We start from the raw sequence: 25,649 nt of genomic DNA, 5'->3' as shown, positions 1-25,649 counted from the left end.
GACCAATGTGTTGTGTCTGTTTCCACTTTGACCACTGTGCATCAAGGCAAATTCCTGAAATGACAGTTACTGTTTTGTATTGCACACGACACAAAGCGATTGGGATTCAGAATAGACTTTCTGTGCTCGCCAAGACTGGATTAACAGCTCTTAAAAGACATTGCTTTTTCAGAGAACATGGGATGCATTCAAAACAGACTGCACCTCGGTTTGACAAATGCTTGATATCAAACCAGATAAGTGCATTGTGTTTCTTTGGAGAACATGAATTGTGTTTTGTCTTTTAATAGCTGTCTTTTGAAGGAGCTTCCACATTCAGTCCAAAGCCTGTGGATACCAGCAGTGTCACTCTGACTTGGGATCAGCATGTAAGAAGCTTCAATTAATTCCAATAATAATATAAACCAGTCCGACAGGGACCAAAGAGGAGAGTACACCATTAACTACTGCTTTTATTTAAGCAACTTTTATAAAATAGCTTTTTGAAATCCAAGTACAAAACACATTTTTAGAAATTGCCTCATATACTGTCTATATACCCCCAAGCCAGCTTTGTACATTAACAGGATTAAAAATAACTGCACTTTCAATCTGGTATTGAAGGCCATGGCAGAGCGGTTGGCTGAGAATTATCATCATGTCTGGGCAGCCAGGAAACTGCAGGAGCTGGAGAGTAAAGGTGTGTGTTACAGATGGGCTGCTGTGAGAAATGATCCAGTGAATTAAATTAGGGTTCCTGCAGCCACCTGCGTATTACAGTGAAACAAAACAGGAATAGGAATAGGAATACTGGGTGTAAGGTGTGTGTGGGAGAGGTGTGGATGTACATAGTACACGTGTGTGTGTGTGTGTGTGTGTGTGTGTGTGTGTGTATATATATATATATATACATGTAAGACTTCATATTAAGAAATTATACAGACCACAAACTGCTGTGTAGTGTAGTGTACTACTATGGTATAGGCAATGAAAAATTAATGTATGCAATTCTTAACCTTTGATATTGCTGTTTGCACTCATATTTGTCAATATTTTCTATAAACTAATAAGGTTACAAAATAATCACCATTGGCCCCCTGAAGTGTTTTTCTCTAGTGCTATAATAACCTGCCGTACACTATTCTGCTTATTACAAAATATCTACAAAATTTAATTAAAAAATATTACAGTCAGCTATTGCAGAGAGCTGTGCAATATGCGCTGACTACTAAGGCAGCAAACTCAGTGCAAGAATTAATTTAATAACTGTCACCAGTTTACTTAATCATAATGCATTGCTTATATATAACTCCTTTAACAATGAGCATTGCATCATAGCAAAATTGGACCAGAATAATTTGCGCTGTTAATATGATGCTGTTTTTTGTCCAGGAGGGGGCAGTCACCCTCTCCTTGTACCGTATGATGCTCTGAGCATTAAAGATAAGAGTCGAGTCAGAGACAAAGCTCAAGATGTTCTCAAGTTCTTCCACATCAATGGGTACTCAGTGAGAAGGTGAGCATACTTTCCTGCTACTGAAAACTAGAAAGAGCCTCATGCCTTTGAAGTATCCATTTCATTTTTACGACTGGATTTTCACTGCACAGGAACAGAGAGGTGGCAGATGCTGATTCCCCAGCGATTGTGAGCCGCTTTGCTTACGGCCTGCTCCAGCAAGCCCTCTGTCTCACTGAGCAAGCCCACGAGCAGTTACTAGAGCTGGGTTAGACACACACACATTCCCATGTTCTTCCACTCCACTTCTCTCCCATTATTTATTTGCACGTCTGTCTTTTTATATAACTGCCCTGTAATTTCAAGGCCTCACTAATCTGAAAGGGGTGTTAAAAAGAAAGTTTACACAAAATTCAGTCGTCCTCATGCCTTTCCAAATCCTAATGCAAAAAAAAAATGACTGTAGCTCATTTTTATATAATCAAATGGGATGTAGACAGATGCTGTCAAGCTCAGAAAAAATAAAAAATACAATTACAAAAGTTTTGAAGCCATATAATAGATATCAAATTACTAGGTCTTAAGTTAATTTTGTTTTAAAACATTCATAGAGCCAATGTTGATATTCAGATATGAATGTTATATTCAATATGTAGACAAGTGAATTTGTCATTTTGTTTTGTGTTTTGCAGAGGTTGCTCAGGCGCGAGGGCAGATTAACAGGGCTGAGAAAGTTCCCCATGAACAGCAAATTAATTTCTTTATGAAGGTCAGTTATATATCTTTACTGCAGGTCAGACATTTGGAACAGAACTTTACACTGAAATCTATGAGAATTCATCACAGCATAGCAGCTAACTGAGTCAGGATGACAGACCTATATAAATAACTGCCTTATTTGATCTCCAAATAATTATCCAAATGAAATGGATACTTTTTAAGACACTACAAATCTGTATTTTGTGTATTGGGATTGTTTATTGTATCTTAAGTGGCAACCAAGAGAACGTCTCAGCTTGTTCAAAGTTTTTGTAATTGAACCACAGTGGTCAAGGTAAATTTGTGTTGTTGCAGATAATTAGCTATGTATTGTTTGATCCAATAATTGATTAGACGTCATGTTTTACTGTCCATCCCTGTTTCTGAGACAATATGCTGCCTTGCTGTTTAAAAGTCTTTCACTCCCACATGAAGATCAATAACAATAACGGTCAGCAGTTCCCTGACCCCCTCAACTATCAATCTCATTATTGTGCACTAAAAATCTGCAAAAACTACAAAAATCCAAAATGAACATTTCTTGAGCTGGTGACTATTGTTTTATTTAAGCCTCTTTTTCTTTTTGTCCCAGGTTGTATTGCCACTATTAGATCAATACTTCAAAAATCACTATCCCTACTTCCTCTCCACTACAATGTGTTCACTTAGAGATGGCTGCCAGTCCACCAGTAAAGAAAAAGAGATGGCCACAAGGTAATTTGTGATGACAGCAGACTGATTTCATTTGCATGTGATTATGTGAGTCGGCTTTTCTTACATAAATCAGCGGTCCTCAGTAACTTTATAAAAGCTGTGTTATTTTACACTGAATAGGTCCCCTTATGGGCGTTGAGACCACATGACCAGACACTACTCAGTTTAAAACGCATTATTTGAAAGCTTTAGCTCATGGAATAAATCATGGGTGACAGTGCATTCATGCAACAGTAAATAAGAACTTGCATGATTGTGCATCCAAGCCATTTGGAGTCCAAGAAGCATATCACTTCACTGAGCACTTTAATTTTTGCACTTTTTATTAAAAAGAAGATTGCTAACATCTTGGCATGTAATCCTTTTTTTGAAAGAATTTGTTTGTGACACGATTCAAAACATGTTACCTGTGGATTTTGTTTTTATTGATAGTGAAGCATAAACATTGTTACTGAGTGCACCTGTAGTAAATATCTGAAAATGTTCAGGAGACAGAAAATCTAATTCACTGTGTGTGTGCGTACACGCATATGGCTGATCGCATGTTCACCTTTGCTACTGTCATTATATATTTTCAGTTCCATCTATCTTGTTTTTTCCCATTCATTTCCATCGTTCTTTCTCTTACATTCATCCTCTCTCCTGTTATTTCCTAGTTTATTCTGTAAACTCGGAGCTCTAGCCAGACGCAGAATCTCTCTGTTTGGTAAGGGTCGTTGTCTTTTTTTTATACTCCTTTGTGTCTTTCTTTTTCGTATGCAATAAAAATCGAATTGATTATTTATCTAGAAACACTTTTAATTTAGAGGCACTTTTTATTCATCTCATGCACTCTCAGCATTATCCACAGCCATTGTTCACTCACCCCAGTCTTGTATCGCTGAGGTGAATGCTTTCATTCCTCATTACTTTTATTAACCCACCCTACCGTGAAAACATAAATTAGGAGCTGGTGCTTTTTACTGGCTGGATTACATTGAGCTCAATGCCATGTTTCCTCTTAGGAAATGATGCCCTTGCTTTGGTGAGCTGTCTACAAATCCTGGCACAGTCCCTGGATGGAAGGTAGTTAATGCTACATTGTATGTTCAGTGCAGTGATATAAAAGAAATTGTACAATTATTTGTAGGTCCTTCGTTATACACTTCTACTTGAAAGGGTAGTTTTCCATTTAGCTATATATATATATATATATATAGAGAGAGAGAGAGAGAGAGAGAAAGAGAGAGAGAGAGAGAGAGAGAGGGAGAGAGAGAGGGAGAGAGAGAGAAAGCAAAGAATTCTGAAAAAAAGCATCTTGGTTTCCAAATTAAAATGTTTTCAGCATTGATAATAATAAATGTTTCTTAAGGACCAAATCATCATATTAGAATGATTTCTGAATGATCGTGTGACTCTGAAGACTGGAGTAATGATGCTGAAAATTCAAACGAATGCAGAGATGTGGGTGTAAGAGCCTTTTTCTAAGGTCATTCTAATTCTTCTGTAATTGTCTAGGATGTTAATGAAAACCACTACCGAATCCGTCAGGCTGTCGCTGCGGTCGTTCTTTGAAAGCGCGGCAGAAGATCTTGAGCTAACGGTAGATAATGTGACCTGGGATGAGTACGGACTGAACCAATCCCAAGGAAGGGGAGACAGTGAGGTTGTAACGTACACCACCGCTGCCCTGATCCCAGTGCTCACCGCTCTATTCCTGCACGACGCCCAGAGGCAGCACGGAGGGGGACTGATCGGTAAGAAAGAACAGACGAGGGTGGAATGGTTGGAAGAAACAGCATCAGCTAATTGGGTGAATAATGAACAGATTAGTGTGTCCTATGATGAATGAACAGATGGAGGGAAAATAAATGGAGGTTGTGGAAAGGCAGTGGAAAAATATTCACAAAGGTTTTGGGTTGAGTAGATCACTTCCCTTCCAGTTACCTCTGTTTTGCCAATTAGAGTGGCACTTGATTTCCTGGACCAGCCCTGGGTTGACCCCTCTTATGTTTGACCATGGGCATATATTTTTATAGGGAATGTGCAGTTAAGGCATAAAAAATTGCAAAACACTTTAAACCAGCCTCTCTTCTGAATTGACTATTCTCATAAAGGCCTCTGGGCAATGACGATTCTCTTTAGGATCAGCTCAAAAAGTGCGTTCACTAATGTTTTATACTGTTTTGAACCAGATCCAAAGGAGCTGATTGTGAGAAAACATTCACTGTTTCGTCAATCGGGATTTGGTAATCATTCACATTCTCTGTGACCAGAGAATTTTCTTCTTGAACATGACTTTAAATTACTTCTATACACAATTATTTTCACAAGTGTACTGGCAAGAGAAAACATTGTTTGTGCCACACTGCAGGACTGCAGCAGGCTTCTCTGCTATAAGAGCACTTTTGTAGAATGGCAGCATCATGTGTTGAATCATTCATACTGTGCATTTTTGCTCTGTATGAACTCATTACCATTTCATTAGAAAAAAATGTCACCCCTTTTACTCCTCTTTTGCAATTCAACTGTTTTATGAATAAATCTCACACACAGTTGGTATGATTTGTAGTAGAATCAGTTTTTTTATTTGCTCTTAACTTCAAAGATGTAAGAGTGCTTGCAAAAATGCTAGAAGAAAAGATTTGATTTTTTTTTTTATATAAATGATTTTTTTTTCTTTCAGTGGATGAAGTGCACTCCTGTTGCTACAGTATCCTCAGCTGTCTATACATTCTTGGCACCTGCAGTGGTACATTCATTGAGAGGTAAAACTCTATTACAAGGATTATTTTACTCAAAAATGAAAATCCTGTCAGTATTTGCTATCATGTTGTTTCAAACCCATGCTTTTATTTTTGTTGTTGGAACACAAGGAAATTGAAGGAATGGAGCTTTTTTTGTCTTATTTCATGCCTGTCAATTCCAAAAAATCATTATAAATGCACCTTAAAGTAGTCTATACTACTCTTGCACTATATTCCAAGTCTTCTAAGGTCATATGATGGGACAGACTGGTATTTACTCTACTGATCAAAATGTTTTTTTTAAGAATTCTTCTATGATTACCATGTCAGGAATTATTTAATTAAAATACAGAAAACAGTCAATTTGAGAACTAAAATAACAATTTAAATTTAAACAATTTACAGTTTTGATTTTTTTTTTAATTTAGACACAGTGTATTTGATATATAATTCATTTTAACATGTAATTTATTCCTGCAATGGCTTATCTTTGGTGCTCGAGAATCATTTCTTATTATCAGTCTTGAAAACAGTTGTGGTACTTGATATTTATGTTTTTTATTAGCTTTTTTTTTTTCCGAAGAGGTCTTGGTTATGTACAGTATATACTGTAGTAACAAGACATTATGTCAAAATTGAAAGGGAACGAAAGTATGAGCCCGCATCTAACACAAAAATATTGTATGACTTCACAAAACATAAAATATAATACAAGAGTTGTATGGACTAATTTATGGTGCTTTAGTGGTATTCTTTGTCCTTTTGAAACTTTTCTGACATGGGCACTTTAAACTATATTCATAATAACTGTGTAAATAATCTACTAAAATCCTATTGTGTTCTGCACAAAGACAAAGGCATACAGGTTTGAGCAGACACTATTTTAGGGTGAACAAACACTTTAACATATGTGTTGTTCTTAGCACATTCTGCTAATTAGGGTGTTTGACTCTTATTATTTTATTCTGATTATTATTTTTTGTTATTACTTATTGTTCAGTTTGTCCTTATGAGACTTGTGCACTCCATAGTTATTAGCTCATGTCTAGGTTTGTAGTTCATCTGCCGATCAGCCTTTATCTTTGTTTTGACAGGCAGAGGTCGGTCTTTGGGGAGTGTCTGGCTGCTTTATCTGCAGCCTTTCCTGTGTGTTTCTTGGAGCTTACTGACCTTCATTCCCTCTCCGACACTATGAGTAATGAAGAGAGTGAAGCTAAAGGCAAGAAAAGTTCAGTAGAACACAAAGACCTGAACACGCTCTCGTTGCTGCATGTTATATTTTCCTCATGGATTTTGCTGTGGTCCTTCTAGCTGGCAGAGCCTGTAGGCTCCTCCCCACTTTGCAGGAGGCTTTCTCAGAGGTCGAAGAGCTCGTAGAGGCAGGACCAGCGGCCCGTCATGCCCTTTTAACAAAGGTTACTGAGGTGACGCTTCCTCTGCTGTGTAGTTATGTCTCTCGCTGGGGGGAAGCTGATAACCAAGCATCCCAGGAGGGCCACATTTCTTGTGTCACACCCCAGCATGCTAATGCCCTACTGGGTCACATCCTCTCCATCATCCACGCCCATCTGGGGACCGCAGACAGTGCTTGGATGAAACGCCTCGCAGGTAAGCTGGTCTCTGTAGAGAAGTGAATTATTAGATTATGGGGATTTTAATGTGTTGTTTAAGCACTTATTTTAGAAAACCCACAGAAGTGCAGTACAACTTTGTGATTGTAATGAATTCTAACAATGGAAGGTACTAATATAACCTCAAATGCCATAAATAGCAGAGCATTTCTTTTAGTATTTGGCCAGCCTCTCATCAGCAAGGCAGAACCACACCTCCTGAAGAGCCACTTCCTGCCTTTGATGGAAAAATTGAGGAAGAGGGCGGAGTCAGTGCTCCTGGAGGAGGAGCATTTGAAGACAGAGGGGCGTGGCGATGTCTCAGAGCAGGAGTTAGACATCCAGGAAAGGTTTACTGCGTTGGTCCAAGATATCTACACATTTTACCCTTTACTCATTCCATTTATAGACCTCCACAGGTGAGAAACAGTGCATTATTCAACTGGTTTTCAGTTTCAAATTGACTGTTGGTTAATCTACTTGTGTTTGGTATCATCAGAATGAGTTGGCTGAGAGAGGTGGACGCAGATGCTGAAAAGCTTTTCTCCCTCGTAGCTGAAGTCTTCATTTTTTGGGCTAAATCTCATGTGAGCAAGTCTGTCATATTTATGATAGTTACAATGATTTAATATCTAATATTTACTCTACCCCTTTTAAAGTGGTCGTATAATGCAAAATGCAATTTTCATTTATGTAAGTAAAAGAGTTTATCTGAAAATGTCCTGAAAAATTAGTATCTTTTGAAGTTAAAATGTACAGTGACCCTCATATGACACAACTGTGGCCACAAATTAACAAAATTGAAAGAAATTAAACAAATTAGAACAACATGTCTGTGATTTAACTCAAACGAGGGACAAATTTATCAAAGTTGGCTATGAATTAATAAATAGTTGGAATATATTTGTGTTGTATTTAATTTTCTGCCATTAAAAATCCAGCGCACAGCATATATGGTCACCCACATTTACGTCAATGATGCCTGTTTGAACACTAAATTCAAATAACCTAATAAGAAAGAACGATATTTGTCTGTCTAATGTTCTGAAATGACGTCAGAGAAAAAAAATCAAATGATAAAAAAAATACATTATTACATTACAGACACAAATTGCGAATGTCCCCTTTATATCATCTATCTCTAAAAATATACTTTTATTTTTATGGTAAATGTTTATTTTTGAGGTTAAAAATTTTTCTTTATTGATTTGTACCCTTTGTGCATTCATTAAACATTTGGTCTTTTACACACTTGTTTTTGTTTAGAATTTCAAATGGGAAGAACAGAACTTTGTTGTTCAAAATGAAATCAACAACATGACACTCCTGGTGAACAGCAGCAAAAGCAGGATGTATAAGGTCTCTTCATTTCACTAATACTGTATTACGTGTTTTGAACATATTCAGTTTTTCCCCTCATTAACTCTGTAAATGACCGTGTAATAATTTTTGCTTTCTAGTTCCTCTCAATCCTGACCAAGTTTGTTTTGTCCACATTTTTTACACTCTTCTTTGAAAAGAAATTGATCTTTGGTCTATTATCTCAGAGGCCTGCAGGGACTTTAATAAATGCCCAAGTCATTACTCAACCCAAATATGCTGTTCAATAATATTGAATTAATCTAAATTGTATGATTTTTCATTAGGGAGGGGTGTGCAACCAGGCGAGGAGAAAGGTGAAGAGGAAGGGTGATTTTTACTCCACACACACCTCTCTCATTATGGCGGCACCAAAAAAACTCCTCTCGGTTGCCATGAACGGATGTTGCCATGGCTATCAGGGCCTGGTCACTCATGCCAAAAGCCGTTTCTCTCAGGTACATCTATTCATACTTATCAATAATCACAATGTTTGCAAAATCAATCCATTCCTCATCTTGAAAATACCCAAATTCTTCTTCCTGACACCTGAAACATTCATCTGCTTCTAGAGGGACACAGAGGATGAGATCAGAGCGTACATTCGAAGCAGCCTGCAACAGGTGAGCCAGAAGAAAACTTGCGAAAGAGCCGATAAAGTCCTGTGAAAAGTCTATTTGAGCCTCCTCACCTCACCTCACCTCTACTCACTTTTCTTTTTTCTTTTTGCCAGGATATGTGTGAATACTCGATAGATCCCCTTAGTGTTGAGAGGATCTTAAGCATGGCTCGTGTTCTTTTCCATCTGGATCAGGTTAGACTGGGAATTAATTACAAATGATTGGAATTGATGAATTGAATTATGGCACATAGAAATACATTCAAACATGAACCAGTGCAGTTCAGTGGAAATTTTTGACCATTTCTGCTGTTTGTATGGTTATTTTCTAGTACATGGTTTACATAAAGATGTGTTTCTGTCAGGTGGAGCGCCCTCAGAAGACGAAGAGGGCAGTGTGGCATAGGATGTTGTCTAAGCAGAGGAAACGGGCTGTAGTTGCTTGTTTGAGAATGGTTCCTTTGTACAATCTCCCCAGGTTTGCTGCAAAGAGAGTTATGACAAGTCCATTTACTCTTCATATTGCATTATGAATTACCCGAGTTATAAAAGCTGAAGGCAGCAGAAATGCTTGTGCATTGCAATATTGTTGAACTAACTCAGATAAAAAGGACATTCTGTCATATTCCTTATGTTCCATTGGGCTGAAACCAATATTAATTACTAGCTTTTAACATGAAATTTGTCTTTTTCTGCAGGCACAGAGCGGTGAACCTTTTCCTGCAGGGTTATGAGAGAGTCTGGCTGAATGCAGAGCGTGACTCACCTGAGGACAGACTAATTGAGGATTTGGCTGTGAGTGCGTTTCTGATTGGCTGTGTTAGCCCAACCTGAGGTACGTTTCCCAAAAGCACCTATGGTCGCAAGTTCTGTCATTACCAATAGAGTTCATTGGAACTTACCACCACCACTTACCACAAGCTACGATGCTTTTGGGAAACGCACCCCTGAGGTGACTAATTCAGTTTTTTGTAATGGGTTTTTTGGAAAGTAGTTTTCAATTTATGAGTGGCATTAATATTACCACAATGATGTAAGTTTATGTACTCAACAAATCCACAAAAAAAAAAATTCAGCAGCACAATTGTTTTCAACATTGATAATAGTAATCTGTTTCTTAAGCCTCGAATCACCATATTAGAATGATTTCTGCTAAATGGGACAGTCTCTTCTAGTAATGTGAAGCACAAATTGTAAGAATACATAGAAAATTCCAGATAGAACCCAAGGATTACTTTTATACCCATCAGAAAGCAACTCGTGTAGAGATCCTGAAGGAGGGAGTGGAGCAGAGAAACAACATCAATCCACTCTGTCAGCTTATCAATCTCTTCAGTCAAAGTGCCTTGACTGAGAAGAGGTTTGTATGTGTGTGTTTGAGTGTGATTGATTCATGCTGTTTGCATGTAGACAATGGAAGCAACCTAACCAACTTGTTTCATATAAAAACCCACAGGATATTTGGCTAGCACTGTTGATTGAAATTAACATGTCATTAAGCTAACAAATCAGGAAAAATATTTAGATATCAATATATTCAATATATTTATTACAAAGGATATGTATATTCGATTGCCCTGTATATGTGATATATTCAATCTTTAATGCTGCCTTAAATTTTGGTATTTCCATTGGAACTATGAAAATGATATGTTATGAAAGTTATGAAACACATTTTAACCCACCCGGTTCACTCTTGTCACTTGTATCTACAGTAAGCTTGAGGAAGATGACCTGTTCATGTGCTATATTGACATCATGGCCAAGGTAAGAAGCTTTGCAAGGACATTCTGAGCAAAATCTTTCCTTTTTGCCACAAAACACATGCAGCGTTCAAGCTCTACTGTAATTCTGCATTGCAGAGTTGCCAAAGTGAGGAGGACCAGGATGAAGATGGCCTGAAGTCATTTGAGGTGAACAATGGAGATGAAGGCAATCTGAGTTGTTATTGATTTAATTGTAGGAGAAAAGTCTGAGGATGCTGAAACAGTTATTTACTGTATTTGGGTTCATTAATTACACAATCAATATAATAATAGACTTGAGAAACAGTTGGTATGTTTTATTTCTTAGTGAATTGATCGAGTTACTAATTAATTATCTTAGGAAAAAGAGATGGAAAAGCAGAGGCTGCTGTATCAGCAGGCCCGACTTCACGAACGCGGAGCTGCTGAGATGGTCTTACAGAACCTCAGCGCCAGCACAGGTATCAGTCAAAACGTGGGGAAAAAGCGAGTTTTAGTTTTTTTGATTTATTATATATATATATATATATATATATATATATATATATATATATATATATATATATATATATATATATGATATTTTATTCTTGTGGACAACCCTGTTTTTTTAACAAAAAAGTTTTTTTTTTAAATATGTGTTTTATTAAGTAACACACACACACACACACACACACACACACACACACACACACACACACATATATATATATATATATATATATATATATATATATATATATTATAGACAGTATTTTTATCATGTTTATGAAATAAATTTTATGCTCAGCAAGGCTGCATTTATTTAAACAAAAATGCAGTTAATACTATAATATTCCAAAATGTTATTACAATTGAAAATGAATGTTTTCTATTAGAATATTTTAAAATGTAATTTATTCCTGTGATGGTAAAGCTGAATTTTCAGCAGCTATTACTCTACATGTGAGTGTCAAATGATCCTTCAGAAATCAAGCCGATTTATCCTGATTTGGAGTTCAAGAAAAAAATTTTTTTTTTAAAGAAGCTTTTACTACATTTTAGAAAAATGGTCCCTCATAGGGGGATCATCATATTAGGGGGTTGTTGGCATCAAAAAGATTGAAAACCCTTATGTGAAACACAGGTCACCATATACAGTATCTTTATCCTGATATCTTGAGTCAGCTGGCTATGACTTTTATTATTGTCAATGCTCAAATGTTATGCTGTTAAGTTGGATGTGATATTTGAACCAGGTGATATGGGGCCTATGGTAGCAGCCACATTAAAGCTGGGCATTGCAATCCTGAATGGAGGAAACACGTCTGTCCAGCAGGTAAGTCTGAAAAGGTCAGGCTGGATTACAGATATGTTTGGGCGATAACGCAAAACCCCAAAGTTTTGACATTTAACGCCAAAACCAACTTTCATATAACAACTTCATGCTCAATCTCTCTGTTGTTGAATTCTCCCTAGAAAATGCTGGATTACCTGCGACAGAAGAGAGATGTGGGCTTCTTTCACAGTCTGGTCGGCTTAATGCAGTCTTGCAGGTTCAGCTGTTATTTGCTAATGCATTGTGAGACATTTCCCTGACAGAAAGCAGCTGCTCAAACCACCTAAAAGTGAAGAAATGCTTTGTTCACTCATTTATCGCCGTCACCCTCCTCCTGTGTTCAATATCAAAGTTACTTGGTATAATCAAGAGAAAAGAACATCGTTTTACATACATTTTTTCCCTTTCAATCTGTTCCTTTGCTGTAACTGGAAGTGTCTGTTGAGCGTCTGTGTTAGTTTGTATTGTAAAAAGAAGAGGACTGTGGTTTTGATGTTGCTGTTGTAATTCTGTGTGTCACAGCGTGCTGGATTTGAACGCATTTGAGAGGCAGATCAAAGCAGAGAGTTTAGGAGTGGGTGCTGAGGACAATTCAGGTACATCACCGACATCCACAACAAAGTGCTTTGAAAAACGAATGTGTCTATCAGAAGAGGAAGGTAGTTTCTTTTTATTGACATTAATTTGCCTGTACTGCATTTTGCCTTCTCCTTCTCTCTCTTTCTCAGGTGATAGAGTAATGGCAGATGAACAGCTAACCTGTGATCTTTTCCGATTCCTCCAGCTTCTTTGTGAAGGCCATAATACTGGTTAGAACAAGCAGAATGTTTTTAGTTTTTGTTTAGTAGTGCAAGGTTCTTTTGTACTACAGTATGTCTATCAAAGTCAACAGGCAATGTGGAATATGCTTAAAATACTTTAAATACTTTCTCTTATCCAACTTTAACCATACTTTAAGTAAGCCATTTGTAGAATGATTTTACCTAAAGAGTGCATACACTATGGTCCTATAAAACCATGGTCCATCATATCAGCAGCTGGCTGATATGAATCTTAAATTATTAATATGAATCTTAAACAGCATCAATATTCTGTTTTTTTGTAAAAACTGGAGATTGAAATTTCCTCCACAGACTTCCAGAACTACTTGCGGACTCAAACTGGAAACAACACAACAGTCAACATCGTCATCTCCACTGTGGACTATCTGCTCAGGGTTCAGGCAAGCCCAATGAACATTTTTAATTTTGCCTGTCTGTAATATAAATGAAAAGGAATGAAAAATGCATGTTTGCTGCTGTAAGTCGTTTGAAAGTTTCAGCACCAGATGGAGAAGGGCCCAAAAAAGTGAGGCAGAGCTTGTCGCTAAATATTTCCATTAACCATTCACTGCTGACAGGCCACCTCCATTTTGTTTGTCTTATACTAAGAATGATGGATGGCCTCATATCTACAGGAGTCCATCAGTGATTTCTACTGGTATTATTCAGGGAAGGATGTGATTGATGAGCGTGGTCAGCGCAACTTCTCCAAAGCCATCAGCGTTGCCAAGCAGGTGTTCAACACACTTACTGAATACATTCAGGTAAATGCACATAAGCAAATGAAAAATTAGCTTTGTCAGATTGTAAAGATACTGAGTACTGTATGTCCTAAGATTCTGTAATTCTCTGCTTTTTAATATTTTATTTCAAATAAATGCATCTCAGAGGCCTAATGCCACACCTGCTGTGTCTGTCTTTGTTCACACACCACAATGTGGTGTTTTTATGTTGTGAAGCCACTCGTAAAAATGAATCCCTTTCACTAATATCAATTAAGTTTTTAACTGCCTAATTTAGGGTCCGTGTACAGGAAACCAGCAGAGTTTGGCCCACAGTCGTCTGTGGGATGCTGTAGTTGGCTTCCTCCATGTGTTTGCCCATATGCAAATGAAGCTTTCTCAGGTTAGTCTATAGACAAATTACTTTAAATATCATGTGCTAATTTATACATTGCAAAGAAAAATGTAGGAAACTCATAGGAATAATAGACTTGAGAAACAGTTGGTATGTTTTATTTAAAAGAAAGTAAAGAATGGTGTTTTGCGTCTGCAGGATTCTAGCCAAATAGAGCTGTTGAAGGCTTTGATGGACTTACAAAAAGACATGGTGGTAATGCTGCTTTCCATGCTTGAAGGTAGGAGAATCTTATTTTTTTTTCAATCTTCCCATGCACTTTTTCTTTTGCTTCTTAGAAATGTGGTGTTGTTGATTTTCCAATCAATGTTAATGTACTAATATCGGTATACCGAGTCTGTATTACATTTTGTTGGATACACAAACAGAATTTTGCTTTATTTTCATACCAACTGTGAAACTATATTGCCATCCATATGACTGGAAGCCCACCTTTGCACCAACCAAATTCCGAAGTCCGCTATAAAAGCTGTAGTGTGAACGAGTCTTAAGTGTCCTGCAGTCACGTCAAGTCAACTTTATTTTTTATAGTGCTTTGTTTCAAAGCAGCTTCACTTTATTAAACAGGAAAGAAACAGAACAATTGATGTAAACTTAAAAAATGATGCAAGTCCAAAATTCTGCAATAATAGACAATAGTGTTATTATTCAGCTCCAGTCGGTTCAGTAACTGTATAAAGTTCATCAATTATGAAACAAGTTCAATTCAGTGATAAGCAACTCCACTGAAGATATACATAAATATTTATTTGTGTTTCTAGGAAATGTAGTGAATGGGACCATTGGCAAACAGATGGTAGATATGCTAGTAGAATCATCCAGCAATGTGGAGATGATCCTCAAGTTCTTTGATATGTTCCTCAAACTCAAAGACCTCACGTCATCTGAATCCTTTCGTTTATATGACCCAGACGGCAGAGGGCTCATTACCAAAAAGGACTTCCACCGAGCCATGGAAGGTTTCAAGCACTACTCTCAATCCGAGATCGAGTTCCTGTTATCCTGTGCAGAGACAGCGGAAAGCGAGCTTCTGGATTACCCAGACTTTGTGACACGATTTCATGAACCGGCCAAAGAAATTGGCTTTAACGTGGCTGTTCTTCTGACCAATCTGTCTGAACACATGCCAAATGATTGCCGCTTGCAGAATTTCCTAGAGCGGGCGGACAGCGTGCTTAAGTATTTTCATCCTCACCTGGGGAGGATCGAAATCCTGGGCAGCGGGAAACGGATTGAAAGGGTCTACTTTGAGATCAGCGAATCCAGCCGGACACAGTGGGAGAAACCACAGGTATTAAGCAATCATTTGCTTATGTGCTTTTGTGGTCTACTATTGTGTGTCTTATACAAATGCATGTTCTCAATGATTCAGGTGAAGGAGAGCAAACGGCAGTTCATCTTTGATGTTGTGAATAAGGGCGGTGAGAAGGAAAAGATGGAGCTATTTGTCAACTTCTGTGAAGACACCATCTTTGAAATGCAGCTTGCTGCACAAATATCTGGTTCAGAGAGTGGAGAGGAACTGAAAGCAAAGGATGACAAAGAGGAGAAGGACAAGGTGGAGATGAATGGAAACCTTCCTGAAGACAACAGGATGACCAAAAACTTAAAACACTTAAAGAGGATAACCATCAGGAGTATCATCTCAGTGATCTTCTCTGTCTTCCACAATGTTATGTTGTTAATCACACGTGCCTTTTTAGGTCTGGTTTGGTTCTTCCTTTACCTGCTCTACCACATCTTCTTGAGTGGATGGATTATTGACGTGGCTAAAGAAATGAAACTGGCCGACCTTTTAGGTGACCTTCAGGATCCTACCATGGTTGAGACCATAGGGTTTGGAGAAGGAGTGCTCAGAGAGAATAATACTTGTCATACACGTGCCTTATCTTCTCGTGGTGATCTTAGAGGGATGAGTCTAGATCTGTCTGCAGTGTCCAGGGACCCACAGCTCCTCACAGATATTTTCGGCTTGTGTTTGAAGAAGGAAGGAGGGAAGTACACACTGTCCAGCAGAGACCAACATGTCAGTCTGGATGACTTTCTAAACACGACCAAATATCAGGTCAATAGTCTTGAGTATACCATTGTCAGCTTACAAAACTATAAACTATTTTAAATAGTTTATGAAGTTGGCTTTTATGTCTAATTGGACTTTTTTTTTTTTTTACATTTGTGGACATTTGTGTCCACTTTGAAAATTTGTGTCCATCAAATTGATATTTATGTGTATATATATATGTGTGTGTGTGTGTGTGTTCAATAACCTATAGTCTCTGTTAGTTTATGTCCATTTACTATAAGTCTTATTTGTTAACATTACAAACAGGTGGAAATCTGTGGGGAGAATTTTCACGAGGCACAAGAGGAAGATTCAGAGACTAAGAAAGCTTTGTAAGTGCTCCAGACTGGGGAGAGATAAAACTCTGTATGAACATGTGGAACATAATGTTTGAAGATATCTTTAAATTTTCTTGATTGTACCCCTGAGTACAAAGGATTATCAGACCCTGTACAATTCAACAGTAAAAATATATATAATTGGAAGTTGTGAATTACTTTTACTCCCGCAGAAGATTAACAGATACTTCCCATTTAATAAAAATTCAATTACTTTTGATATTATGACTTGTTATTAATCAAAAGCATACACGCTGACCAGTGTAGTCTGATTTTTTGAGTCTCTTGTGCTGGTTTGAATAAGTCTTAAACATTAACTCTGTTCAAAAGTTTGAGTCAGTAAGATTGATTTTTTTTAAATAAATGAATACTTTTATTCAGCAAGGATTCATTCAATTCATTAAATGACATAAAAGACATTTACAATGTTGCTTTGAATAAATGTTGCTCTTTTTAACTTTATTTTCATCAAATAAAAAAGTATCATGGTTTCCACAAAAATATTAAGCAGCACAACCATATTCAACATTGAAAACACAGAAAATTGATCACCAGATTAACATATTGGAATAATTTCTGAAGGATTATGCGCCACTCTTCAGTGCATTGCAAAAACTGCCTAAGATATTGCATATTAATTTTGCAGTGATGAGGATAAACATAAAGGGGAAAAGAAGCCTAAACAGAGACTTCGAAAGCTCAGCTCTTCAAAACCAGATGAGACAGAAGTCCAGGAATCAGCTCTTTGGAAAACAATCTGCTCTCATAGCACCAAACTGCTGGTATGCTTCTCTCTCTGTCTCTGTTGTTTTCCAGCTGCACAATACATGCTACTTACAGATGTTAGGATGTCTTGAACATCCATATGTGATCTGACGACCTACAAGTATGTCTTTTCTCTGCAGAACTGTTTTGCAAGAAATTTCTACAACATTAGATTGTTGGCTCTGTTCTTTACTTTTGCCATCAATTTTATTCTTCTGTTTTACAAGGTGAGTATTGATTTCCCTGCTAAAACATCAGATTTAATGTTGTTGATCAGGCTGGTCTGTTTTTATGATTTGAGGCCACTTGGATTGAAAAACTAGCTGAAATAACTGAGTAGTTCTGGCTTGTCCAGATACTAGCCAAACCAGTTTACACCACGCAAACCCAGATTTGAGCAAAAACATCTATATAATTATTTATTTAGGTCTCGTCAACCATTGATGAGGATGAAGATGTGGAGATCGCTCTTCATGACAACAGCACCAGTGATGTACAGGATGTTTATTTTGAACTAGAAGAGAACAGTGGCTACATGAAAATGATTCTTCACAGCCTGGCTGTCCTGCACACAGTCATCTCACTCTGTTGTATCATCGGCTACTACTGTCTGAAGGTTATACACACCTCACACACACACACACACAACCGGCACTGAAGTTCTGTGCAAGTACCCATTGTATTTATATTGATGAAACTAAAAACATGTCTTTGATAGACTAAATAATGCCTTCAACCTTTCTGTCTTTTGTTATACCTGTTAAACATACAGAGGGTCTGAAACCCTTTTTTCAGAATGATTTGAGATTATCCAAAGAGCATTTCTGGAACATCTGACCATCTGATCAGTTTTGCAAATAAGTGACTTAGAAATAGAGCGAAATCGGAAATATTTTTATACATTTTAGGTCATAGGTCATTCTTCCTTAGTTTTTCAGATTTCAAAATTCAAAATTTAAATCAATCATTCATTTACAGGTTTAAAAATGCTTTCAATATGGTCTCATTCAACTAACTCGATCATCATCTGACCCTTGACAGGTTCCTTTGGTCATTTTTAAGCGAGAAAAGGAGCTGGCTCGTAAACTGGAGTTTGACGGACTCTATATCACAGAGCAACCTTCTGAAGATGACATTAAAGGCCAGTGGGACAGAATGGTCATCAATACACCGTAAGAGCTGTCATAAAGGCTTACATATGCATTTCTAAAACATTGAAAAAGTGTCAGTCTTCTATATGAATTTCTGCATGAGTAGTGATTGCCAAATGGTTGCTAATACACATTACAAATGTTGCACCACTTCAGTACTATTCTCTGTTTTCTTTGCTGTTTTTCAGATCATACCCAAGTAATTATTGGGATAAATTTGTGAAAAGGAAGGTAAGATGAACAAATTCAATATTTACTCAAAAAATGAACATAAGAACATAATAGTATAACGGTATCTCACAACTCAACCATTGGGACTCGTGCAGTATTCTTATTTATTTTACAGTACTTTCAAAATAGTTTTTTCACACACACACACACACACACACACACACACACACACACACACACACACACACACACACACACACACACACACACACACACACACAATGCATAGACAGGGCACCAGAATCCAGTTCTCTTAAGCGCTTGAACTAACAATAAACATCCCAAAGTGCCAGTTTTGTCGATTATCCTCATAAGAGCAATCTTAAATGATTTATATAAAGTCTAAAATGAACAAAAAGAGTTGTGAGAGAATGAGGCGAGATCCATAGACAGCATATAAATGGTGAGATCCGCGTGTCTGTCTGCTCATAAAGGGACAGCAGCCAATAAAGCTTCCTGTCAGTAAAGTTAAAGAACAAAGGGAACAGAGAAAATGACTCGCTGCTCTTGACTAAATAACTTTTGTAGCTTTAATAAGGATTAACTATTTAATTTATAGTTTATGCAGTGCAGACTGCATATAACTTTGACAACTTTATTAAATTTCTGTATATTTTATATATATTTATATTTATATATTTATATATTTATATATATATTCTGTATTAAATTAACTGTTAAGACAGGAAGGGCAGGAGTAAACATGACATTTATTATGGGTTTATGTTAGCATTGTTTTAAGTTTACTTAAATTAAAAACTGTTATATTTTTGAAGCCTAATAATAAATGTAAAAAAAAAAAAAAAAAATCAGTAGCTGTATTAATATCAGTAATACTGGCCTTCATTCATAAAAAGATGTCATTTAAACAAGTATTTAAATTTAACTGTGAAATTATTACATTAAAAAATATATTAAAAACGTACAAAAACATTTCTTTTTTATTGCGATTAATTGCGATTAATCACAGAAAAAATTTGTGATTAATCTAGTTAAAGTTTTTAATCGATTGACAGCACTAATTTTTAATAATTTTAACATTATTATTTCTGATATGATAATAACACAACCTTTTCTTTTTAGTTTTTCATTTTTGCTCTCTGTTTTATACTGTATTTTAACAGATTTCTATGTTAAAGAAGAAAAAAATGACATGTCAGGTCACTGCCTTGATGGTGGGGTGTTGTGGGTGATTGCCAGATTGCCATAGTGTTGCTATGCAGTTGCTAAGTTGTTCCGATTGGTTGCTGGTGGTTATTTACAGACTCACTCACAAGTGTCTATGACATTCAGTCTCAGGTCCCTCTTTCAGTGTCAGTCGGTGGGATGCTTCCTATTTGTCATTCGCCTGGTGGAAATCATAAATCCAGTGTCAGGTGCTGCTGTCAAGTAACAGCAGACCTATAATATATAAGACACGTGCTTTGAGATATCGTTCATATCTGTAGCATGAACCGTGTGGGATGAATTATGTACTGAATTTAATACTTGGGTTCAGCCCTACTAATAATGCTTTACTCCCTGATTGTGGTACAGTAAGCTGTGTGATTTAGTTTTTCTGTGTTTGATTCATTCTGTGATGGCCTTCCGTGCTGCAGGTGATGGCGAAATATGGAGAGCTGTATGGATCGACACGCATCAGTGAGCTGCTGGGTTTGGATAAAGCTGCTCTGGACTTCAGCTCAGAGGCTCAGGAGAGCAAGAGGCCCGTACAAAAGGTTGCCCTGTGAGTAACGACCCTGTGACCCCGTCTTCCCTATTTACCATATTTATTTCACCAGCCAAACCAACTTCTGTTCAGCAAAACAGCTCAATCCGTTCATCTGCAGAGATCGAAAAAATGATTTCAGTGTGTGCCTGATGATGGCAGCAGCATTCAATACGACAGGCTTAAAATTAAACAAATAAATCATTCTCATGTTTTCACAGCTTCAGATTAAACACCATTGATGTGAAGTACCAGATATGGAAGCTAGGAGTGGTTTTCACTGACAGTGTAAGATCCCTGACTCTTTGGACACTCAACATATTAGACCTGAGGAGTCAGTCAAATCTGAAAATAAATTGTGTTTTTCTTTTTCTCAGTCCTTCCTTTACCTGGCCTGGTATATGGTTGTGTCAGTTCTGGGCCATTATAACAATTTCTTCTTCGCTGCCCACCTGCTAGACATCGCCATGGGCTTCAAAACACTGCGCACCATACTGTCATCTGTTACACATAATGGCAAACAGGTATTACATTTGGTTTATGTTTGTGTGTCTATACAAAGACAAACAAAATGTATTTAGACCCTCAAGTCACACTTCAAAAATATAAATGTCATTCTACTATCATTTTAATGTCATTGTAATAAAACATTTATATTAGAGTTAACTGGTCAACTTATTTATTTTTTTAATCAAAATCTTACTGAAATCAAATGTTTGAACAGTAGTTTATATTTCAGCTGGTTTTGACAGTGGGACTGTTGGCTGTGGTTGTGTATCTCTACACTGTGGTTGCCTTTAATTTCTTCCGCAAATTTTACAACAAAAGTGAAGACGGTGAACCAGTGGATATGAAATGTGACAGTATGCTCACAGTGAGTATTCCTCTTTTATCATTAACTTAAACTAATGTTCAAATGTTTGAGGTTTATTTTTTGGATGAAGTCCTCATGCTGCATTTATTTGATAAGAAAAACAGTAACATTGTAAAATATTACTACAATTTAAAAGGCAATTTATTATAAAACTGAATCTTCAGCAGCTAGATATCAAGTCAAGTCAAGTCAAGTCAAATTTTATTTCTATAGCACATTTAAAAACAACAGAGCTGCGCCAAAGTGCTGTACAGAGCTACAGTGTGCAAATAAAAAGCATTAGAATAGGCAAGAAAAAATACAATTATAGACACGATTACACCCGATATAATCCATTTAATAGATCATATAAAATCAATCAAAAGTGACTTAATTAAAAGCCAAAGAGAATAAATAAGTTTTTAGAGCTGATTTAAAACTGGATAATGACGGGGCAGACCTCACAGCGAAGGGTAAACTATTCCAGAGTTTAGGTGCCACAGCAGAGAAGGCCCGACCACCCTTAGTTTTACAGCGAAAGCGTGGGACAGTTAAAAGAAGCTGATTGCAAGACCTGAGAGTCCTTTGGGGAGTGTACAAAGTCAGAAGGTCGGATAAGTATTTTGGTGCAACACCGGATAGCGCCTTGTACACAAAAACTGCAATTTTAAAATCGATTCTGAACTTTACCGGAAGCCAATGTAAAATTTCTAGGATAGGTGAGATGTGATCTCTCTTTTTAGTACCGGTCAGAAGTCTCGCTGCAGCATTTTGAACAACTTGCAGGCGAGAGATAGTAGTTTGAGGCAGACCACAGTACAGGGAATTACAGTAGTCCAGCCGTGATGTAATGAAGGCATGGATTACAATCTCTAAATCTTTCCGAGACAAGAAATGTTTTACTTTTGCAATCGATCTCAAGTGAAAGAAACTGCCTTTTACCACTGAGCTGACTTGTTTTTCAAAATTAAGTGCCGAATCCAATGTAACTCCGAGATTCCTTACATGAGGTCGAGCACTGACAGGGAAGGAACCGAAATTAGAAGTAGATGAGAAACTAGATGGGCCTAAGATCAAAATTTCGCTCTTACTTTCATTTAATTGTAAGAAATTATTTGCCATCCAACATTTGATCTCCTCAAAACAGTCACACAGTGCTTCCAGGGGATAGGACATATCAGTTTTAGCCGGTAGATAAAACTGTGTATCGTCAGCGTAACAGTGATAGGATATCCTATGTTTCTCAAAAATGGCACCCAGTGGCAACATATAGAGTGAAAAGAGGAGCGGGCTTAAAATGGACCCTTGGGGCACACCACAAAGTAAGGGAACAGATGTAGAAGTAAATTTCCCCATATTTACTGAGAAGGTTCTGTCTTTGAGATACGAGGCTAACCACTGCAAGGCAACGCCCTGAATGCCCACCACTTTTTCCAACCGATGCAGCAAGGTACTATGGTCGATCGTATCAAGATATCATTCTAATACGCTGATTTGGTGCTCAATAAACATTTCTTATTATTATCAATGTTTGAAAACAATTGTGCTGCTTTTTGTGAAAACTGTGGTACATTTTTTCATGATTCTTTGATGAACGGAAGGATCAAAACCAACAGCATTTATTTGAACTAGAAATCTTTTGTAACATTATGACTTTACTGTCAATTCTGATCAATTTAAATAAAAAATATTTGTTTCTATTGTGACTGTTTTGGTTTTAGGAATAAAGCAATAAAGAGTGAATAAATCTGTAGATATTAATGTTCATTTGTGCATAGTGTTACATGTTTCACATGTACGCTGGTGTGAGAGCCGGAGGAGGGATCGGAGATGAAATCGAAGACCCGGCCGGTGACGAGTTTGAGTTCTACCGTATCATCTTCGACATCACTTTCTTCTTCTTCGTCATCGTCATCCTCCTCGCCATCATTCAGGGTAAGAGACAGAGTAATTGTGAAGAGTCAGTTTACCGAAATTATGAAAAAAAAACGTAAGATATGTGCACCAAATTTCAATAAGGTAAGCAGTAAGCCGAAGTCTTCGGTTTGAATTATTTTGTTTAGTCATGTTGAGCGGCACTGGAGAGCTTCATTAAAACGATCACGCTCTCACATGCTGAGAGGGGTTCATGGGAAGAGATCTGAGGACTGTATGATGCTAGAGGATTGTCTTATGCCTGGGGTGGAACGATACTCAGTATTCAAATGTTTGGCGTAAACTTAATTGTGCTTGTGACTGCTCTGTTGTCATCGTCTGAAAGGTCTGATCATTGATGCATTCGGCGAGTTGAGAGATCAGCAGGAGCAGGTTAAAGAAGACATGGAGGTGAGTTTTCACATTAACATCCTGAATCCATTCAGATTTATGACGTCTGTTATCTTTTGTTCCTATTAACACACTAAATTAATTCATTGAAAACTAAACATTTCTTTAATTATAAATCAGAGCTACACTGCTTCAGTTAATTAATGTTTTATTTTTCTGTGAGTAAATACGTCATTAATCTATGTCAGCCACTCTTCGGTGTTGCTGTGGGTTTTATACTAATTGATCATGTATAATTAAACAGTGAATGCGGTGTTTGAATTTTTTCCTGCAGACTAAGTGTTTTATCTGTGGCATTGGGAGCGAGTATTTTGATACGGTGGCCCATGGCTTTGAGTCACACACGTTGCAAGAGCACAACCTGGCCAACTATCTGTGAGTACAACTGGTCAGAGATCAGCCATGCCTCTTTTCCATCATCCTTTTTTTCAGTCACAATTTTAAAGGCAGTATTCTGGTGGAAAATGAGCCTGTTGAGCAGCTAGTCAGGACAGAGATCAAGTCTTAGGTAGCCAGACCTTCATACTGATGGCAGAAGGTCTGGTCTTCAAGTTCCACCCAAGAGGACGTCTAACTAAAGCTACCGCTCACAGTTCGTTTTGTTCAGTGTTTTGGTCCTGATCAGTGATCATTGTCACTGTTGTAATCACGGCAGCTTTGTTTCCAGGCGCACTGTTAAAGAGTGTGACATACTCTGTCTTCTGTAGAATTCAACCCATCAGGTTTTGACTTTGAAATTCCAAAAGTTTCTCCCACTTTGTGTTTGTTCAGCCAACAGTCTGTCGGTGGGGCGTCGAAGGCTCAGATTAACAGAAAGCATGTCATGTTACTAGAAAATACTGTGATGCGGGGGGAAATGGATTACTTGTTTTGTGTTTTGTTTGCCATTTAGGTTCTTTCTTATGTATCTCATCAGTAAGGATGTCACAGAACATACTGGACAGGTACAGCTTGCCATGAACCTTTATTGAAAAGAGATATTTGGACGATTTCAGAGGGAAAGATGTGTGCTTAATAATACATTAAAATGTGAAACCGTGAGATACACTATATATTCTAAAATGAACCATGATCGCTGCACTTTGTAACACAACAGGAATCATACGTGTGGAAGATGTTCCAGGAACGCTGCTGGGAGTTCTTTCCTGTTGGAGACTGTTTCCGGAAACAGTATGAGGGTCAGCTCAGCTGAAGAATTCCATGTCTGTAATGTTAGAAGCTGATGTGTGACTCAGTACTGTTTTGAATGCTTGTTTTATCTACACCACATATTTATTTTAGTAATATATTGTATTGTTGAATTTAAGGAACCAAGTTGATGGTGCACTTTTTGGACATATAGAATGCAGTTTTATGTAATGTGTCACTTTGGATCGAATGCAAGTAGTATAAATTAAAATGTGGTATTTCTTTAGCTTGAAACGTTACAGAACCCATGTTCACAGTTAACCAACATTATACTGAAACTGCTAGATTTGTACATTTTTGGTACTTGTATTGATATATTATTCATGGCTGTAACACAAACAGTGCAGGGCGAGTGGTTTAATAAAGTTGAAGTCTCACTCCCTCATTTGCACTTCAGTTATTTTCTTAATCAGTGTTCTTGTTTTCCATTAAAAATATTTAAACATTCTTAAAATATATACTGTAAGTGTATTCATTTGTTTGCCTCTTACTGTACCAGTCCTCTTTCTATCCCTTTCTCTTTACTTGCTTATCTTTTCATCCACTGTCAGTGTCAGCCTTCTCCTGTTCCTTATCTTTTTTTTAAACAGCACTCCATCCTCTCCGCTTTCTCATCTCTCTCACCTCCTGTATGTGTGTCTGTCTCTCTCTCTGTCTTCTGTGTGAGAGGCAGCACTCAGATCCTGAGCGTGAAATTAAACGGCAGCCCACATCACATGCTGTTGGTTGAGTTGTTGCCGCTGCAGGGCATGACGCATTGATCTCCAGCCATTCCAGAGGTGCTG

General features: G+C 37.3%; 1 protein-coding gene across 1 annotated transcript in view; it reads left to right on the top strand.

Moving 5' to 3' along the window:
- Positions 1 to 25,249, top strand: part of ryr2b (ryanodine receptor 2b (cardiac)) — a 46,705-nt gene extending 21,456 nt beyond the window's left edge. The window contains exons 55-103 of the mRNA XM_059520140.1: positions 291 to 368; positions 604 to 679; positions 1,372 to 1,495; positions 1,588 to 1,703; positions 2,128 to 2,204; positions 2,787 to 2,908; positions 3,565 to 3,614; positions 3,913 to 3,973; positions 4,406 to 4,644; positions 5,574 to 5,655; positions 6,729 to 6,849; positions 6,948 to 7,242; positions 7,423 to 7,663; positions 7,744 to 7,831; positions 8,511 to 8,603; positions 8,891 to 9,061; positions 9,176 to 9,226; positions 9,337 to 9,417; positions 9,588 to 9,700; positions 9,921 to 10,017; positions 10,473 to 10,582; positions 10,938 to 10,989; positions 11,085 to 11,135; positions 11,329 to 11,428; positions 12,206 to 12,285; positions 12,426 to 12,502; positions 12,808 to 12,881; positions 13,014 to 13,094; positions 13,419 to 13,507; positions 13,742 to 13,870; positions 14,127 to 14,231; positions 14,382 to 14,463; positions 15,005 to 15,534; positions 15,616 to 16,308; positions 16,573 to 16,637; positions 17,290 to 17,425; positions 17,549 to 17,635; positions 17,836 to 18,024; positions 18,450 to 18,580; positions 18,748 to 18,790; positions 20,389 to 20,516; positions 20,720 to 20,786; positions 20,876 to 21,022; positions 21,238 to 21,372; positions 23,130 to 23,286; positions 23,612 to 23,676; positions 23,951 to 24,051; positions 24,569 to 24,620; positions 24,773 to 25,249. Of these exons, the coding sequence (XP_059376123.1) occupies positions 291 to 368; positions 604 to 679; positions 1,372 to 1,495; positions 1,588 to 1,703; positions 2,128 to 2,204; positions 2,787 to 2,908; positions 3,565 to 3,614; positions 3,913 to 3,973; positions 4,406 to 4,644; positions 5,574 to 5,655; positions 6,729 to 6,849; positions 6,948 to 7,242; positions 7,423 to 7,663; positions 7,744 to 7,831; positions 8,511 to 8,603; positions 8,891 to 9,061; positions 9,176 to 9,226; positions 9,337 to 9,417; positions 9,588 to 9,700; positions 9,921 to 10,017; positions 10,473 to 10,582; positions 10,938 to 10,989; positions 11,085 to 11,135; positions 11,329 to 11,428; positions 12,206 to 12,285; positions 12,426 to 12,502; positions 12,808 to 12,881; positions 13,014 to 13,094; positions 13,419 to 13,507; positions 13,742 to 13,870; positions 14,127 to 14,231; positions 14,382 to 14,463; positions 15,005 to 15,534; positions 15,616 to 16,308; positions 16,573 to 16,637; positions 17,290 to 17,425; positions 17,549 to 17,635; positions 17,836 to 18,024; positions 18,450 to 18,580; positions 18,748 to 18,790; positions 20,389 to 20,516; positions 20,720 to 20,786; positions 20,876 to 21,022; positions 21,238 to 21,372; positions 23,130 to 23,286; positions 23,612 to 23,676; positions 23,951 to 24,051; positions 24,569 to 24,620; positions 24,773 to 24,868 (6,228 nt within the window). The 3' untranslated portion in view covers positions 24,869 to 25,249. The remainder of the gene's footprint in view (positions 1 to 290; positions 369 to 603; positions 680 to 1,371; positions 1,496 to 1,587; positions 1,704 to 2,127; positions 2,205 to 2,786; positions 2,909 to 3,564; positions 3,615 to 3,912; positions 3,974 to 4,405; positions 4,645 to 5,573; positions 5,656 to 6,728; positions 6,850 to 6,947; positions 7,243 to 7,422; positions 7,664 to 7,743; positions 7,832 to 8,510; positions 8,604 to 8,890; positions 9,062 to 9,175; positions 9,227 to 9,336; positions 9,418 to 9,587; positions 9,701 to 9,920; positions 10,018 to 10,472; positions 10,583 to 10,937; positions 10,990 to 11,084; positions 11,136 to 11,328; positions 11,429 to 12,205; positions 12,286 to 12,425; positions 12,503 to 12,807; positions 12,882 to 13,013; positions 13,095 to 13,418; positions 13,508 to 13,741; positions 13,871 to 14,126; positions 14,232 to 14,381; positions 14,464 to 15,004; positions 15,535 to 15,615; positions 16,309 to 16,572; positions 16,638 to 17,289; positions 17,426 to 17,548; positions 17,636 to 17,835; positions 18,025 to 18,449; positions 18,581 to 18,747; positions 18,791 to 20,388; positions 20,517 to 20,719; positions 20,787 to 20,875; positions 21,023 to 21,237; positions 21,373 to 23,129; positions 23,287 to 23,611; positions 23,677 to 23,950; positions 24,052 to 24,568; positions 24,621 to 24,772) is intronic.
- The last annotated feature ends 400 nt before the right edge of the window (positions 25,250 to 25,649 follow it).

This window comes from Carassius carassius, chromosome 32 (assembly GCF_963082965.1).
Source record: "Carassius carassius chromosome 32, fCarCar2.1, whole genome shotgun sequence".
In the NCBI taxonomy this organism is placed as follows: Eukaryota; Metazoa; Chordata; class Actinopteri; order Cypriniformes; family Cyprinidae; genus Carassius; species Carassius carassius.
The sequence above is the reverse complement of the archived record's forward strand: the minus strand, read 5'-3'. Positions and strand labels throughout refer to the sequence as shown.